At 40.1% G+C, this 16,400-nt stretch overlaps 1 protein-coding gene across 2 annotated transcripts in view; it reads right to left on the reverse strand.

Moving 5' to 3' along the window:
- Positions 1-16,400, reverse strand: part of LOC128656889 (saccharopine dehydrogenase-like oxidoreductase) — a 109,307-nt gene that overhangs the window by 44,713 nt on the left and 48,194 nt on the right. For both annotated transcript variants that reach the window (XM_053711054.1, XM_053711055.1), the window contains exons 5-6: positions 14,691-14,740; positions 5,957-6,087 (exon numbers count right to left, since the gene is read on the reverse strand). In XM_053711054.1, the coding sequence (XP_053567029.1) occupies positions 5,957-6,087; positions 14,691-14,740 (181 nt within the window). The remainder of the gene's footprint in view (positions 1-5,956; positions 6,088-14,690; positions 14,741-16,400) is intronic.

Below are 16,400 nucleotides of genomic sequence, written 5' to 3' on the forward strand. Positions count from 1 at the left end.
AAAAAAAAAAAATTGGTTTATGTATATTGATCCCATTTAAAAAAGGAAATTTATGCTTACCTGATAAATTGATTTCTTTTACGATATGCCGAGTCCACGGGTTCCATCCTTACTCGTGGGATATTATCCTCCTGCTAACAGGAAGTGGCAAAGAGCACCACAGCAGAGCTGTTATATAGCTCCTCCCTATAGTCATTCGACCGAAGGTATAGGAAGAGAAAGGAAAAGCTAAAAGGTGCAGAGGTGACTGAAGTTTTGAAAAATAAATCCTGTCTTAAAATGACAGGGCGGGCCGTGGACTCGGACTATCGTAAAAGAAATCAATTTATCAGGTAAGCATAATCCTTTTCTTTTACAAGATATGCCGAGTCCACGGGTTTCATCCTTACTTGTGGGATACCAATACCAAAGCTTTAGGACACGGATGAAAGGGAGGGACAAGACAGGAACCTAAACGGAAGGCACCACTGCTTGAAGAACCTTTCTCCCAAAAATAGCCTCAGAAGAAACAAAAGTATCAAATTTGGAAAATTTGGAAAAAGTATGAAGGGAGGACCAAGTCGCAGCCTTACAAATCTGTTCAACAGAAGCATTGTTCTTGAAAGCCCATGTGGAAGCCACAGCTCTAGTAGAATGAGCCGTAATTTTTTCAGGAGGCTGCTGTCCAGCAGTCTCATATGCCAGGCGGATGATGCTTTTCAGCCAAAAAGAGAGAGAGGTAGCCGTAGCTTTCTGGCCCCTAAAATAAACAATGAATAGAGAAGATGTTTGACGGAAATCCTTGGTCGCTTGTAAGTAGAACTTCAAGGCACGAACCACGTCCAAGTTATGTAACAGACGCTCCTTCTTAGAAGAAGGATTAGGACACAAGGAAGGAACAACAATTTCCTGATTAATATTCTTATTTGAAACAGCCTTAGGAAGGAATCCAGGTTTAGTACGCAAAACCACCTTATCAGAATGGAATATAAGATAAGGTGAATCACATTGTAATGCAGAAAGCTCAGAAACCCTTCGAGCAGAAGAGATAGCAACCAAAAACAAAACTTTCCAAGATAACTTTATATCTATGGAATGCATGGGTTCAAACGGAACCCCTTGAAGACCATTGAGAACTAAATTCAAACTCCATGGCGGAGCAATAAGTTTAAACACAGGCTTGATTCTGATTAATGCCTGACAAAAAGACTGAACGTCTGGGACATCCGCCTGACGCTTGTGTAGTAAAATTGACAAAGCAGAAATTTGTCCCTTTAAGGAATTAGCTGATAATCCCTTCTCCAATCCTTCTTGGAGAAAGGACAAAATCCTAGGAATCCTAACCCTAACTCCATGAGTAGCCCTTGGATTCGCACCAATAAAGATATTTACGCCATATCTTATGGTAAATCTTTCTAGTGACAGGCTTGCGTGCCTGAATCAAAGTATCAATGACCGACTCAGAGAATCCCCGCTTAGATAAAATCAAGCGTTCAATCTCCAGGCAGTCAGCTGCAGAGAATTTAGATTTGGATGTTGGAACGGACCTTGAATGAGAAGGTCTTGTCTCAATGGAAGTTTCCATGGTGGCAGAGGGGACATGTCCACTAGAGCTGCATACCAAGTCCTGCGTGGCTACGCAGGCGCTATTAGAATTACTGAAGCTCTCTCCTGTTTGATTCTTGCAATCATTCGAGGCAGGAGAGGAAATGGTGGAAACACATAAGCCAGGTTGAACGACCAAGGTACTGCTAGAGCATCTATCAGTACAGCCTGGGGATCTCTTGACCTGGATCCGTAACGTGTAAGTTTGGCATTCTGTCGAGATGCCATCAGATCTAATTCCGGCATGCCCCATTGTTGAATCAATGATGCAAACACCTCCGGATGAAGTTCCCACTCCCCCGGACGAAAAGTCTGACGACTTAGAAAATCCGCTTCCCAGTTCTCTACACCTGGGATATAGATTGCTGATAGATGGCAAGAGTGGTTCTCCGCCCATCTGATTATCTTTGATACCTCTCTCATCGCTAGAGAACTTTTTGTTCCCCCCTGATGATTGATATATGCTACAGTCGTAATGTTGTCCGACTGGAATCTTATGAATTTGGCCGAAGCCAACTGAGGCCACGCCTGAAGCGCATTGAATATTGCTCTCAGTTCCAGAATATTGATTGGTAATTGAGATTCCATGGGAGTCCAAGTCCCCTGAGCCTTCAGGGAATTCCAGACCGCACCCCAGCCCAAGAGGATGGCGTCCGTTGTCACTATAACCCACGATGGCCTGCGAAAGCACATTCCCTGGGACAGATTCTGTGACAACCACCAAAGAAGAGACTCTCTGGTCTCTTGATCCAGATTTATCTGAGGAGATAAATTTGCATGATCCCCATTCCACTGTCTGAGCATGCACAGCTGCAGTAGTCGGAGATGAAAGCGAGCAAACGGAACGATGTCCATCGCTGCTACCATTAATCCAATGACCTCCATACACTGAGCTACTGAAGAGCTCGGCAAGCGATTAGAATTTTTGATTTTCTGACCTCCGTCAGGAAAATTCTCATGTCTACCGAGTCTATCAAAGTTCCCAAGAATGGAACAAGTGAACTTTTTTCTACATTCACTTTCCAACCATGAGTTCTCAGGAAAGACTGCACTATGTCCGTGTGAGATTTGGATAGATGATGAGTTGACGCGTGAATCAAGATATCGTCCAGATAGGGCGTCACTGCTATGCCCCGTGGCCTGAGGACCGCCAGAAGGGACCCTAACACCTTTGTGAAAATTCTGGGAGCTGTGGCCAACCCAAAGGGAAGGGCCACAAACTGATAATGTTTGTCCAGAAAGGCAAACCTTAGAAACTGATGATGATCCTTGTGGATAGGAATGTGAAGGTACGCCTCCTTTAGGTCCACGGTGGTCATGAATTGACCCTCCTGGATCATTGGTAAGATTGTTCGTATAGTCTCCATCTTGAACGATGGGGTTCTGAGAAATTTGTTTAGGTTTGAGTAAAACCCCTGTCCCTGTTCCCGTTTTGGAACTGGACAAATAACACCCATGGTATAGAGGTCTTTTACACAGCGTAAAAACGCCTCTCTTTTTGTCTGGTCAACAGACAAACGTGAAAGGTGGAATCTCCCCCTTGGGAGAAAATCCTTGAATTCCAGTTGATACCCCTGGGTCACAATTTCTAATGTCCAGGGGTCCTGCACATCTCTTGCCCAGGCCTGAGCAAAGAGAGAAAGTCTGCCCCCTACTAGATCCGGTCCAGGATCGGGAGCTGCCCCTTCATGTTGTCTTGGTAGCAGCAGCGGGCTTCTTGGCTTGTTTACCCTTATTCCAGGTCTGGTTAGGTCTCCAGACAGACTTGGATTGAGCAAAATTTCCTTCCTGTTTAGTAGAGAAAGGGAAAGCAGAGGGTACTCCTCTGAAATTTCGAAAGCAACGAAAATGATTTTGTTTACCCCTCATTTTAAGAGGTTTGTCTTGAGGTAGGCCTTTACCTCCAGTAATGTCTGAAATGATTTCTTTCAATTCAGGGCCAAATAGGGTTTTACCCTTGAAAGGAATAGTTAAAAGCTTAGATTTTGATGATACATCAGCAGACCATGATTTTAACCATAGCGCTCTGCGCACCAAAATGGCAAAGCCTGCATTTTTGCCGCTAATTTAGCAATCTGAAAAGCAGCATCTGTGATAAAAGAATTAGCTAGCTTGAGAGCTTTAATTCTGTCCAAAATGTCCTCTAAGGGCGTCTCTTCTTTCAGAGACTCCTCAAGGGAGTCAAACCAGAAAGCCGCCGCCGTAGTTACTGGAACAATGCAGGCAGTAGGCTGTAACAAGAAACCCTGGTGAATAAATAACTTCTTTAGAAGACCCTCTAACTTTTTATCCATAGGGTCTTTGAAAGCACAACTGTCCTCAATAGGTACAGTTGTACGCTTAGCTAGAGTAGATATTGCTCCCTCCACCTTAGGGACCGTTTGCCAAGAGTCCTTGATGGTGTCTGATATAGGGAACATTTTCTTAAAATTAGGAGGGGGAGAGAACAGTATGCCTGGTCTATCCCATTCCTTTTTAACAATTTCCGAAATTTCTTTAGGAACCGGAAAAACATCAGTGTAAGTAGGTACTTCTAGATATTTATCCATCTTACATAATTTTTCAGGGGGAATTTTAATAGGTTCACAATCATACAGAGTCGCTAGGACCTCCCTGAGCAACAGGCAAAGGTGTTCAAGTTTAAATTTAAAGGACGTTAAGTCCGAATCTGTCTGAGGTAACACATTCCCTGAATCTGAAAGTTCTCCCTCAGACAATAATTCCCTGACCCCCAATTCAGAGCATTGTGAGGGTACATCGGAAATAGCTACTAAAGCATCAGAGGGTTCAGTATTTACATTAATACCTGGCCTACTGCGTTTACCTTGCAAAACTGGCAGTTTAGATAATACCTCAGTGAGAGTAGTAGACATAACTGCAGCCATATCTTGCAGAGTAAAAGAACTAGACGCATTAGAAGTACTAGGTGTCACTTGCGTGGGTGTTAAAGGTTGTGACACTTGGGGAGAATTGGATGGCATATCCTGATTCTCTTCAGACTGAGAATCATCCTTAGACATACTATCATTTCCTAAAATATGATCTTTACAGTGTAAGGCTCTATCAGTACAAGTGGTACACAATGTAAGTGGGGGTTCCACAATGGCTTCCAAACACATAGAGCAATGAGTTTCCTCAATGTCAGACATGTTAAACAAAGTAGTAATAACTACAACAGTTGAAAAACACTTTATTTACTGCAAAAATTAAATTAATAAAAAACGGTTACTGCGCCTTTAAGAAATAAAAGCGCACATTTTTTCTCAAACACACTTAAAAACGTCTATAATCGTTCAAAAGTAAGAATAAATAAGCAGAGTTTCCAAAAATTATTGCATACTATATGCAAGAAGCAATTTACTCTTTACAGGAACATTCAAGCAAAAATATTATAAATTGCTGAAAAACGACTCCTGCACCTTGCCACAGCTCTGCTGTGGCGCCTACCTGCCTCCAGAAACCTGCCAAACGAATCGACACCAATCCAGATAGTATAGAACACAGATAGGGCCCAACCGGAGCTAATTTCTGCTGTCTCCTTCAAAGTAAACTGCGCAACTGAGGCGCGAAAATAGGCCCCGCCCACAATGGATGTCGCACTAAAAAACTCAACTACCGCATGGGAAGCGGTTAATAACAGCCATGTGGTCCCCAAACTATATATTTACCAAATAAAGTCTCTTTCATGAGCCCTTATCAAAGGTTATATGTGAAACAAAATCCCAGTGTCAAGAAAATGCTGCGTATATAAAGTGCTGCAAAAATGTCTGTCGAAAACACCCAGTAGGACAGTAACTCCCTTTACCCTTACAGGACTACTGCTTACCTTGTTCCCACTATAAGGAACTAATACAGCCAATTCTGACATACAAAGTTTCCTCAGAAAATATAAGGCTGAAACATACCTCAAATGCTGCTTGCTGCATGAGACAGTCCTCCACACTGAAGATCTTTCCCATATTACCTTCAGATCTGTGGGAACCATAATGGACCTTAGTAACTACTGCTAAGATCATCAAATTCAGGGGGAATTCTTCTTCCTTATCCTCCCTGAACAAAATAGTACTCACCGGTACCATTTAAAATAAAAAACTTCTTGATTGAAGAAAATAAAACTATCATTTTATCACCACTAACACTTTACCCTTCCTATTACTAGCATAGGCAAAGAGAATGACTGGGGGGGAGGAGTCAAGGGAGGAGCTATATAACAGCTCTGCTGTGGTGCTCTTTGCCACTTCCTGTTAGCAGGAGGATAATATCCCACAAGTAAGGATGAAACCTGTGGACTCGGCATATCTTGTAAAAGAAAAACTGATATTTTAAAAAGGGAAAAAAATAAAAGAAATAAACCACACACTAAAGTACTAACCTTCTTTTCAATTTTGCACCAACAATTGGAACAGGTTTGAGTGGGAACTGCTTTCTAAGTTTCCTTAGATTGCCCTGATCTGCGACCCCATGAATAGCCGATTGCCAAGTTCCATCATGAATGCAGGTTCCCTAGAAGAAATATACAAAAACATATGTAAATTTCCAGGGAGAGTTAACTAGGATTTTACATATATTTAAAAAGGACAATTACAAACAAATAATATTTACAAGAACATTTCCAGAATACACATACATACATAACCCAAGACATACTTGAAATCGAAAGTAAAAAACAAAAAAAAACACACACACATTTTTTAAATATGCACCGTCAGGGATATAATTTTTTTTTTTTTTTTACTTACTAAAATAGGGAGAGAAAGAAAAATACAAAACCCTATATAGACAGGCTCTTGATAAGTCAATATAAAAGTGTCCTTCCTGGATTTCACTTCTTTGTAATGCCTAGCTGAAAATTTATTGTTAAAGTATGCAAATACAAAAAGAAAATGTTCTTATGTGGCAGCCCAATAATAAAATGCTTTATAACTTGCTGAGTTAAAGTGAGTTCCAGAGGTGGGACATGGGACTGGATTTGGAGAGGCATTTGTGTGTAGCCATGAGTCACCAGTTAGCTCCCAGTAGTGCACTGCTGCTCTTAGACCTAGGTATAGCTTAACAAAATATATCAAAGTAAATTTGAATAGTACCATAAAACTGCATGCTCTATCTGAAAGGCATAAAAGTTTTTTTGTTTTTTTTAACTTTTCTGCATCAGGAGTGGCCAAAAGTATAAAGTACAAAAAAAAAATTAGTTCATTTTCATTTAACAAAGAATAAAAAAACATAATTTATGTAAGAACTTACCTGATAAATTCATTTCTTTCATATTAGCAAGAGTCCATGAGCTAGTGACGTATGGGATATACATTCCTACCAGGAGGGGCAAAGTTTCCCAAACCTCAAAATGCCTATAAATACACCCCTCACCACACCCACAATTCAGTTTAACGAATAGCCAAGAAGTGGGGTGATAAAAAAGTGCGAAAGCATATAAAATAAGGAATTGGAATAATTGTGCTCTATACAAAAATCATAACCACCACAAAAAAAGGGCGGGCCTCATGGACTCTTGCTAATATGAAAGAAATGAATTTATCAGGTAAGTTCTTACATAAATTATGTTTTCTTTCATGTAATTAGCGTCCATGAGCTAGTGACGTATGGGATAATGATTACCCAAGATGTGGATCTTTCCACACAAGAGTCACTAGAGAGGGAGGGATAAAATAAAGACAGCCAATTCCTGCTGAAAATAATCCACACCCAAAATAAAGTTTAATGAAAAACATAAGCAGAAGATTCAAACTGAAACCGCTGCCTGAAGTACTTTTCTACCAAAAACTGCTTCAGAAGAAGAAAATACATCAAAATGGTAGAATTTAGTAAAAGTATGCAAAGAGGACCAAGTTGCTGCTTTGCAAATCTGATCAACCGAAGCTTCATTCCTAAACGCCCAGGAAGTAGAAACTGACCTAGTAGAATGAGCTGTAATCCTCTGAGGCGGAGTTTTACCCGACTCAACATAGGCAAGATGAATTAAAGATTTCAACCAAGATGCCAAAGAAATGGCAGAAGCTTTCTGGCCTTTTCTAGAACCGGAAAAGATAACAAATAGACTAGAAGTCTTTCGGAAAGACTTAGTAGCTTCAACATAATATTTCAAAGCTCTAACAACATCCAAAGAATGCAACGATTTCTCCTTAGAATTCTTAGGATTAGGACATAATGAAGGAACCACAATTTCTCTACTAATGTTGTTGGAATTCACAACTTTAGGTAAAAATTCAAAAGAAGTTCGCAACACCGCCTTATCCTGATGAAAAATCAGAAAAGGAGACTCACAAGAAAGAGCAGATAATTCAGAAACTCTTCTGGCAGAAGAGATTGCCAAAAGGAACAAAACTTTCCAAGAAAGTAATTTAATGTCCAATGAATGCAAAGGTTCAAACGGAGGAGCTTGAAGAGCTCCCAGAACCAAATTCAAACTCCAAGGAGGAGAAATTGACTTAATGACAGGTTTTATACGAACCAAAGCTTGTACAAAACAATGAATATCAGGAAGAATAGCAATCTTTCTGTGAAAAAGAACAAAAAGAGCAGAGATTTGTCCTTTCAAGGAACTTGCGGACAAACCCTTATCTAGACCATCCTGAAGAAACTGTAAAATTCTCGGTATTCTAAAAGAATGCCAAGAAAAATGATGAGAAAGACACCAAGAAATATAAGTCTTCCAGACTCTATAATATATATCTCTAGATACAGATTTACGCGCCTGTAACATAGTATTAATCACAGAGTCAGAGAAACCTCTTTGACCAAGAATCAAGCGTTCAATCTCCATACCTTTAAATTTAAGGATTTCAGATCCTGATGGAAAAAAGGACCTTGCGACAGAAGGTCTGGTCTTAACGGAAGAGTCCACGGTTGGCAAGAGGCCATCCGGACAAGATCCGCATACCAAAACCTGTGAGGCCATGCCGGAGCTACCAGCAGAACAAACGAGCATTCCTTCAGAATCTTGGAGATTACTCTTGGAAGAAGAACTAGAGGCGGAAAGATATTGGCAGGATGATACTTCCAAGGAAGTGATAATGCATCCACTGCCTCCGCCTGAGGATCCCGGGATCTGGACAGATACCTGGGAAGCTTCTTGTTTAGATGAGAAGCCATCAGATCTATTTCTGGAAGTTCCCACATTTGAACAATTTGAAGAAATACCTCTGGGTGAAGAGACCATTCGCCCGGATGCAACGTTTGGCGACTGAGATAATCCGCTTCCCAATTGTCTATACCTGGGATATGAACCGCAGAGATTAGACAGGAGCTGGATTCCGCCCAAACCAAAATTCGAGATACTTCTTTCATAGCCAGAGGACTGTGAGTCCCTCCTTGATGATTGATGTATGCCACAGTTGTGACATTGTCTGTCTGAAAACAAATGAACGATTCTCTCTTCAGAAGAGGCCAAAACTGAAGAGCTCTGAAAATTGCACGGAGTTCCAAAATATTGATCGGTAATCTCACCTCCTGAGATTCCCAAACTCCTTGTGCCGTCAGAGATCCCCACACAGCTGCCCAACCTGTGAGACTTGCATCTGTTGAAATTACAGTCCAGGTCGGAAGCACAAAAGAAGCCCCCTGAATTAAACGATGGTGATCTGTCCACCACGTTAGAGAGTGTCGAACAATCGGTTTTAAAGATATTGAGATATCTTTGTGTAATCCTTGCACCATTGATTCAGCATACAGAGCTGAAGAGGTCGCATGTGAAAACGAGCAAAGGGGATCGCGTCCGATGCAGCAGTCATAAGACCTAGAATTTCCATGCATAAGGCTACCGAAGGGAATGATTGTGACTGAAGGTTTCGACAAGCTGAAATCAATTTTAGACCTCTCTTGTCTGTTAAAGACAGAGTCATGGACACTGAATCTATCTGGAAACCCAGAAAGGTTACCCTTGTTTGAGGATTCAATGAACTTTTTGGTAAATTGATCCTCCAACCATGATCTTGAAGAAACAACACAAGTCGATTCGTATGAGATTCTGCTAAATGTAAAGACTGAGCAAGTACCAAGATATCGTCCAAATAAGGAAATACCACAATACCCTGTTCTCTGATTACAGACAGAAGGGCACCGAGAACCTTTGTAAAAATTCTTGGAGCTGTAGCTAGGCCAAACGGCAGAGCCACAAACTGGTAATGCTTGTCCAGAAAAGAGAATCTCAGGAACTGATAATGATCTGGATGAATCGGAATATGCAGATATGCATCCTGTAAATCTATTGTGGACATATAATGCCCTTGCTGAACAAAAGGCAAGATAGTCCTTACAGTTACCATCTTGAACGTTGGTATCCTTACATAACGATTCAATATTTTTAGATCCAGAACTGGTCTGAAGGAATTCTCCTTCTTTGGTACAATGAAGAGATTTGAATAAAACCCCATCCCCTGTTCCGGAACTGGAACTGGCATAATTACTCCAGCCAACTCTAGATCTGAAACACAATTCAGAAATGCTTGAGCTTTCACTGGATTTACTGGGACACGGGAAAGAAAAAATCTCTTTGCAGGAGGTCTCATCTTGAAACCAATTCTGTACCCTTCTGAAACAATGTTCTGAATCCAAAGATTGTGAACAGAATTGATCCAAATTTCTTTGAAAAAACGTAACCTGCCCCCTACCAGCTGAGCTGGAATGAGGGCCGCACCTTCATGTGGACTTAGAAGCAGGCTTTGCCTTTCTAGCAGGCTTGGATTTATTCCAAACTGGAGATGGTTTCCAAACTGAAACTGCTCCTGAGGATGAAGGATTAGGCTTTTGTTCTTTGTTGAAACGAAAGGAACGAAAACGATTATTAGCCCTGTTTTTACCCTTAGATTTTTTATCCTGTGGTAAAAAAGTTCCTTTCCCACCAGTAACAGTTGAGATAATAGAATCCAACTGAGAACCAAATAATTTGTTACCCTGGAAAGAAATGGAAAATAGAGTTGATTTAGAAGCCATATCAGCATTCCAAGTTTTAAGCCATAAAGTTCTTCTAGCTAAAATAGCTAGAGACATAAACCTGACATCAACTCTGATAATATCAAAAATGGCATCACAGATAAAATTATTAGCATGCTGAAGAAGAATAATAATATCATGAGAATCATGATCTGTTACTTGTTGCGCTAAAGTTTCCAACCAAAAAGTTGAAGCTGCAGCAACATCAGCCAATGATATAGCAGGTCTAAGAAGATTACCTGAACACAGATAAGCTTTTCTTAGAAAGGATTCAATTTTCCTATCTAAAGGATCCTTAAACGAAGTACCATCTGACGTAGGAATAGTAGTACGTTTAGCAAGGGTAGAAATAGCCCCATCAACTTTAGGGATTTTGTCCCAAAATTCTAATCTGTCAGACGGCACAGGATATAATTGCTTAAAACATTTAGAAGGAGTAAATGAATTACCCAATTTATCCCATTCTTTGGAAATTACTTCAGAAATAGCATTAGGAACAGGAAAAACTTCTGGAATAACCACAGGAGATTTAAATACCTTATCTAAACGTTTAGAATTAGTATCAAGAGGACCAGAATCCTCTATTTCTAAAGCAATTAGTACTTCTTTAAGCAAAGAACGAATAAATTCCATTTTAAATAAATATGAAGATTTATCAGCATCAATCTCTGAGACAGAATCCTCTGAACCAGAAGAGTCATCAGAATCAGAATGATGATGTTCATTTAAAAATTCATCTGTAGGGAGAGAAGTTTTAAAAGATTTTTTACGTTTACTAGAAGGGGAAATAACAGACATAGCCTTCTTGATGGATTCAGAAACAAAATCTCTTATGTTATCAGGAACATTCTGCACCTTAGATGTTGAAGGAACTGCAACAGGCAATGGTACTTTACTAAAGGAAATATTATCTGCATTAACAAGTTTGTCATGACAATTAATACAAACAACAGCCGGAGGAATAGCTACCAAAAGTTTACAGCAGATACACTTAGCTTTGGTAGATCCAGCACTAGACAGCGATTTTCCTGTAGTATCTTCTGACTCAGATGCAACGTGAGACATCTTGCAATATGTAAGAGAAAAAACAACATATAAAGCAAAATTGATCAAATTCCTTAAATGAGAGTTTCAGGAATGGGAAAAAATGCCAAAGAACAAGCTTCTAGCAACCAGAAGCAATGAAAAATGAGACTTAAATAATGTGGAGACAAAAGCGACGCCCATATTTTTTAGCGCCAAATAAGACGCCCACATTATTTGGCGCCTAAATGCTTTTGGCGCCAAAAATGACGCCACATCCGGAACGCCGACATTTTTGGCGCAAAATAACGTCAAAAAATTACGCAACTTCCGGCGACACGTATGACGCCGGAAACGGAAAAAGATTTTTTGCGCCAAAAAAGTCCGCACCAAGAATGACGCAATAAAATGAAGCATTTTCAGCCCCCGCGAGCCTAACAGCCCACAGGGAAAAAAGAGTCAAATTTTTGAAGGTAAGAAAAAATGATTAATTCAAATGCATTATCCCAAATATGAAACTGACTGTCTGAAAAATAAGGAATGTTGAACATTCTGAGTCAAGGCAAATAAATGTTTGAATACATATATTTAGAACTTTATAAACAAAGTGCCCAACCATAGCTTAGAGTGTCACAGAAAATAAGATTTACTTACCCCAGGACACTCATCTACATGTTTGTAGAAAGCCAAACCAGTACTGAAACGAGAATCAGCAGAGGTAATGGTATATAAATAAGAGTATATCGTCGATCTGAAAAGGGAGGTAAGAGATGAATCTCTACGACCGATAACAGAGAACCTATGAAATAGACCCCGTAGAAGGAGATCACTGCATTCAAATAGGCAATACTCTCCTCACATCCCTCTGACATTCACTGCACGCTGAGAGGAAAACCGGGCTCCAACTTGCTGCGGAGCGCATATCAACGTAGAATCTAGCACAAACTTACTTCACCACCTCCATAGGAGGCAAAGTTTGTAAAACTGAATTGTGGGTGTGGTGAGGGGTGTATTTATAGGCATTTTGAGGTTTGGGAAACTTTGCCCCTCCTGGTAGGAATGTATATCCCATACGTCACTAGCTCATGGACTCTTGCTAATTACATGAAAGAAAAGATGGTTTTGCTTTAAAATAGAAATTATATAAGAAAATATTTTACAATATTTGGGGCTGATGCTGGGTCTCTGACAAACAGGCTATGCAAGACACCTTAGGAAGGTGTAGAATGTTGCTTAAAATTGCATGCTCTAATGTATTTATTATTATTATTATTATACTTTATTAAGCACCAACATATTCCGCAGCGCTGTCCATGGATACAATTCATTTAAATAAAACAATATAAGACTTGTAAGATACAGGACAAAATTTACAAACACATACAGGAGGATTGAGGGCCCTATTCCTGTGGGAACTTACAATCTAGAAGGGTAGGCAGTTGAGAAACAGGAGGCGAGGACTGCAAGATTGAGAAGGATGTTAATACAGAGTTAGATGAGGGAAATGTTAGGTAAGTGAAATTAATTTATTATTGAGTTGGGTGGTAGGCTTCCCTGAACAGAAAAGTCTTCAGTGAACATTTAAAGGAAGAAAGATTAGGGCAAAGCTTGACAGCACGAGGGAGAGTGTTCCAGAGGGTAGGTGCTGCACGAGAGAAGTCCTGCAGTCTAGCATGAGAGGAGGTGATGGTTGCGGATGCAAGGAGCAGGTCATTGTTGGATCTTAGTGGATTAGAGAGGATAGGTAGAAGGGAGCGGCGTTGGTGAGAGTTTTGTATGTAAGGGGGAGAATTTTGAATTTAATTCTGCTGTGAATGGGGAGCCAATGAAGAGACTCACAGAGAGGTGCAGCAGATACAGATCGACGGGAAAAGTAATGTACTCCTATTATCAATTTTTCTTCAGGCTCGATATCTTTATTTTAAAAAGCAGGAAACTAAGCTAAGGAGCCGGCCCATTTTCGGTTCAGAACCTTGGATAGCGCTTGCTGATTGGTATCTACATTTAGCCACCAATCAGCAAGCGCAACCCAGGTGCTGAACCTAAAATGGGCTGGCGCCTAAGCTTTACACTGCTGCTTTTTAAAATAAAGATACCAAGAGAACGAAGAAAAAAATGATAATAGGAGTAAATTAGAAAGTTGCTTAAAAATGCATGATCTGTCTGAATCATGAAAGACAAAATGTGATTTTCGTATCCTTTTAAGTTAGATAGGAGCTCTAAGTGCGATGTACAGTTTTTGATTGACAAACTTTAAGGGACATGAAACCCAAAATGTTTCTTTCAAGATATAAGTAGAGCATACAATATTAAACAACTTTCCAGTTTGCTTCTATTATCAAATATGCCTCCTTTTTAGTATCAATTGTTGAAGCCAATGACAATAGGTATATACATGCAGCCACCAATCAGCTGCTAGCACCCAGGTGCTTTGCTGCTCCTGAGCTTACCTATATAAGCCCTTCAACAAAAGGATAATACGAGAAGGAAGCAAATTAAATATTAGTAAACTGGAAAGTTATTTATAAAATTGTATGGTCTGTCTGAATCATGAATGTCTAAATTATGACAAAGTAAATATCAATTTTGATGAAATTTACATTTTTCACTCCTGTTGAGAATAAAAAAAACCTTACCTTTTAATCTTGACAGCAGCTCCAGCTTCCTCCGGTCGTTGCAAGCCATTTCTGACGTCAGAAATGATGGATAGGTCATCCTCCAATCACAACTTCCCCACCGGGAGAATCAGTGTCTGATTCAACGCTGTGATTGGAGGAAGACGAATTCCTCATTTTAGACCCAGGAAGAGGCTTTGCGACGGGTGGAGGAAGCTAGAGCTGCTGTGAAGATTAAAAAAGGTACGTTTTTTTTCTCAACAGGAAATGTAAATTTTGATGAATTTAAGTGCCCCTGTTTTTAATCAAATTTAAAAAACTGGCACTTTAGCATCAAAATTGACATTCACTTTAACTGCCCCTTTAATTCCAGTGAGATGAAGTAAACCCAAAATGTAACCTTGACTAGTATTTGTGACTAACTGCATGTGTCAAACTTCTAGTGCTCGTCAATTAAAATTATTAACTAGTTGGATACATTGCTATACTAAAGTAAACAAGAATCAAAATATATAAACTAACCTCTGGTCCCGATTTGAAAGACAAAAAGCTTTCAACTGCAGTCAACGTACCTATTAATGTAAAGAGAGCAAAAAGGAGGTATGAAAATACAGGGAGTGCAGAATTATTTAGGCAAATGAGTATTTTGACCACATCATCCTCTTTATGCATGTTGTCTTACTCCAAGCTGTATAGGCTCGAAAGCCTACTACCAATTAAGCATATTAGGTGATGTGCATCTCTGTAATGAGAAGGGGTGTGGTCTAATGACATCAACACCCTATATCAGGTGTGCATAATTATTAGGCAACTTCCTTTCCTTTGGCAAAATGGGTCAAAAGAAGGACTTGACAGGCTCAGAAAAGTAAAAAATAGTGAGATATCTTGCAGAGGGATGCAGCACTCTTAAAATTGCAAAGCTTCTGAAGCGTGATCATGGAACAATCAAGCGTTTCATTCAAAATAGACAACAGGGTCGCAAGAAGCGTGTGGAAAAACCAAGGCGCAAAATAACTGCCCATGAACTGAGAAAAGTCAAGCGTGCAGCTGCCAAGATGCCACTTGCCACCAGTTTGGCCATATTTCAGAGCTGCAACATCACTGGAGTGCCCAAAAGCACAAGGTGTGCAATACTCAGAGACATGGCCAAGGTAAGAAAGGCTGAAAGACGACCACCACTGAACAAGACACACAAGCTGAAACGTCAAGACTGGGCCAAGAAATATCTCAAGACTGATTTTTCTAAGGTTTTATGGACTGATGAAATGAGAGTGAGTCTTGATGGGCCAGATGGATGGGCCCGTGGCTGGATTGGTAAAGGGCAGAGAGCTCCAGTCCGACTCAGACGCCAGCAAGGTGGAGGTGGAGTACTGGTTTGGGCTGGTATCATCAAAGATGAGCTTGTGGGGCCTTTTCGGGTTGAGGATGGAGTCAAGCTCAACTCCCAGTCCTACTGCGAGTTTCTGGAAGACACCTTCTTCAAGCAGTGGTACAGGAAGAAGTCTGCATCCTTCAAGAAAAACATGATTTTCATGCAGGACAATGCTCCATCACACGCGTCCAAGTACTCCACAGCGTGGCTGGCAAGAAAGGGTATAAAAGAAGAAAATCTAATGACATGGCCTCCTTGTTCACCTGATCTGAATCCCATTGAGAACCTGTGGTCCATCATCAAATGTGAGATTTACAAGGAGGGAAAACAGTACACCTCTCTGAACAGTGTCTGGGAGGCTGTGGTTGCTGCTGCACGCAATGTTGATGGTGAACAGATCAAAACACTGACAGAATCCATGGATGGCAGGCTTTTGAGTGTCCTTGCAAAGAAAGGTGGCTATATTGGTCACTGATTTGTTTTTGTTTTGTTTTTGAATGTCAGAAATGTATATTTGTGAATGTTGAGATGTTATATTGGTTTCACTGGTAAAAATAAATAATTGAAATGGGTATATATTTGTTTTTTGTTAAGTTGCCTAATAATTATGCACAGTAATAGTCACCTGCACACACAGATATCCCCCTAAAATAGCTATAACTAAAAACAAACTAAAAACTACTTCCAAAACTATTCAGCTTTGATATTAATGAGTTTTTTGGGTTCATTGAGAACATGGTTGTTGTTCAATAATAAAATTAATCCTCAAAAATACAACTTGCCTAATAATTCTTCACTCCCTGTACAGTAGTATATTACAATGGTTATAGCAGAAGTAACACAAACTTAAATGCACAATT

Source organism: Bombina bombina, chromosome 4 (genome assembly GCF_027579735.1).
Source record: "Bombina bombina isolate aBomBom1 chromosome 4, aBomBom1.pri, whole genome shotgun sequence".
NCBI classification, from domain to species: Eukaryota; Metazoa; Chordata; class Amphibia; order Anura; family Bombinatoridae; genus Bombina; species Bombina bombina.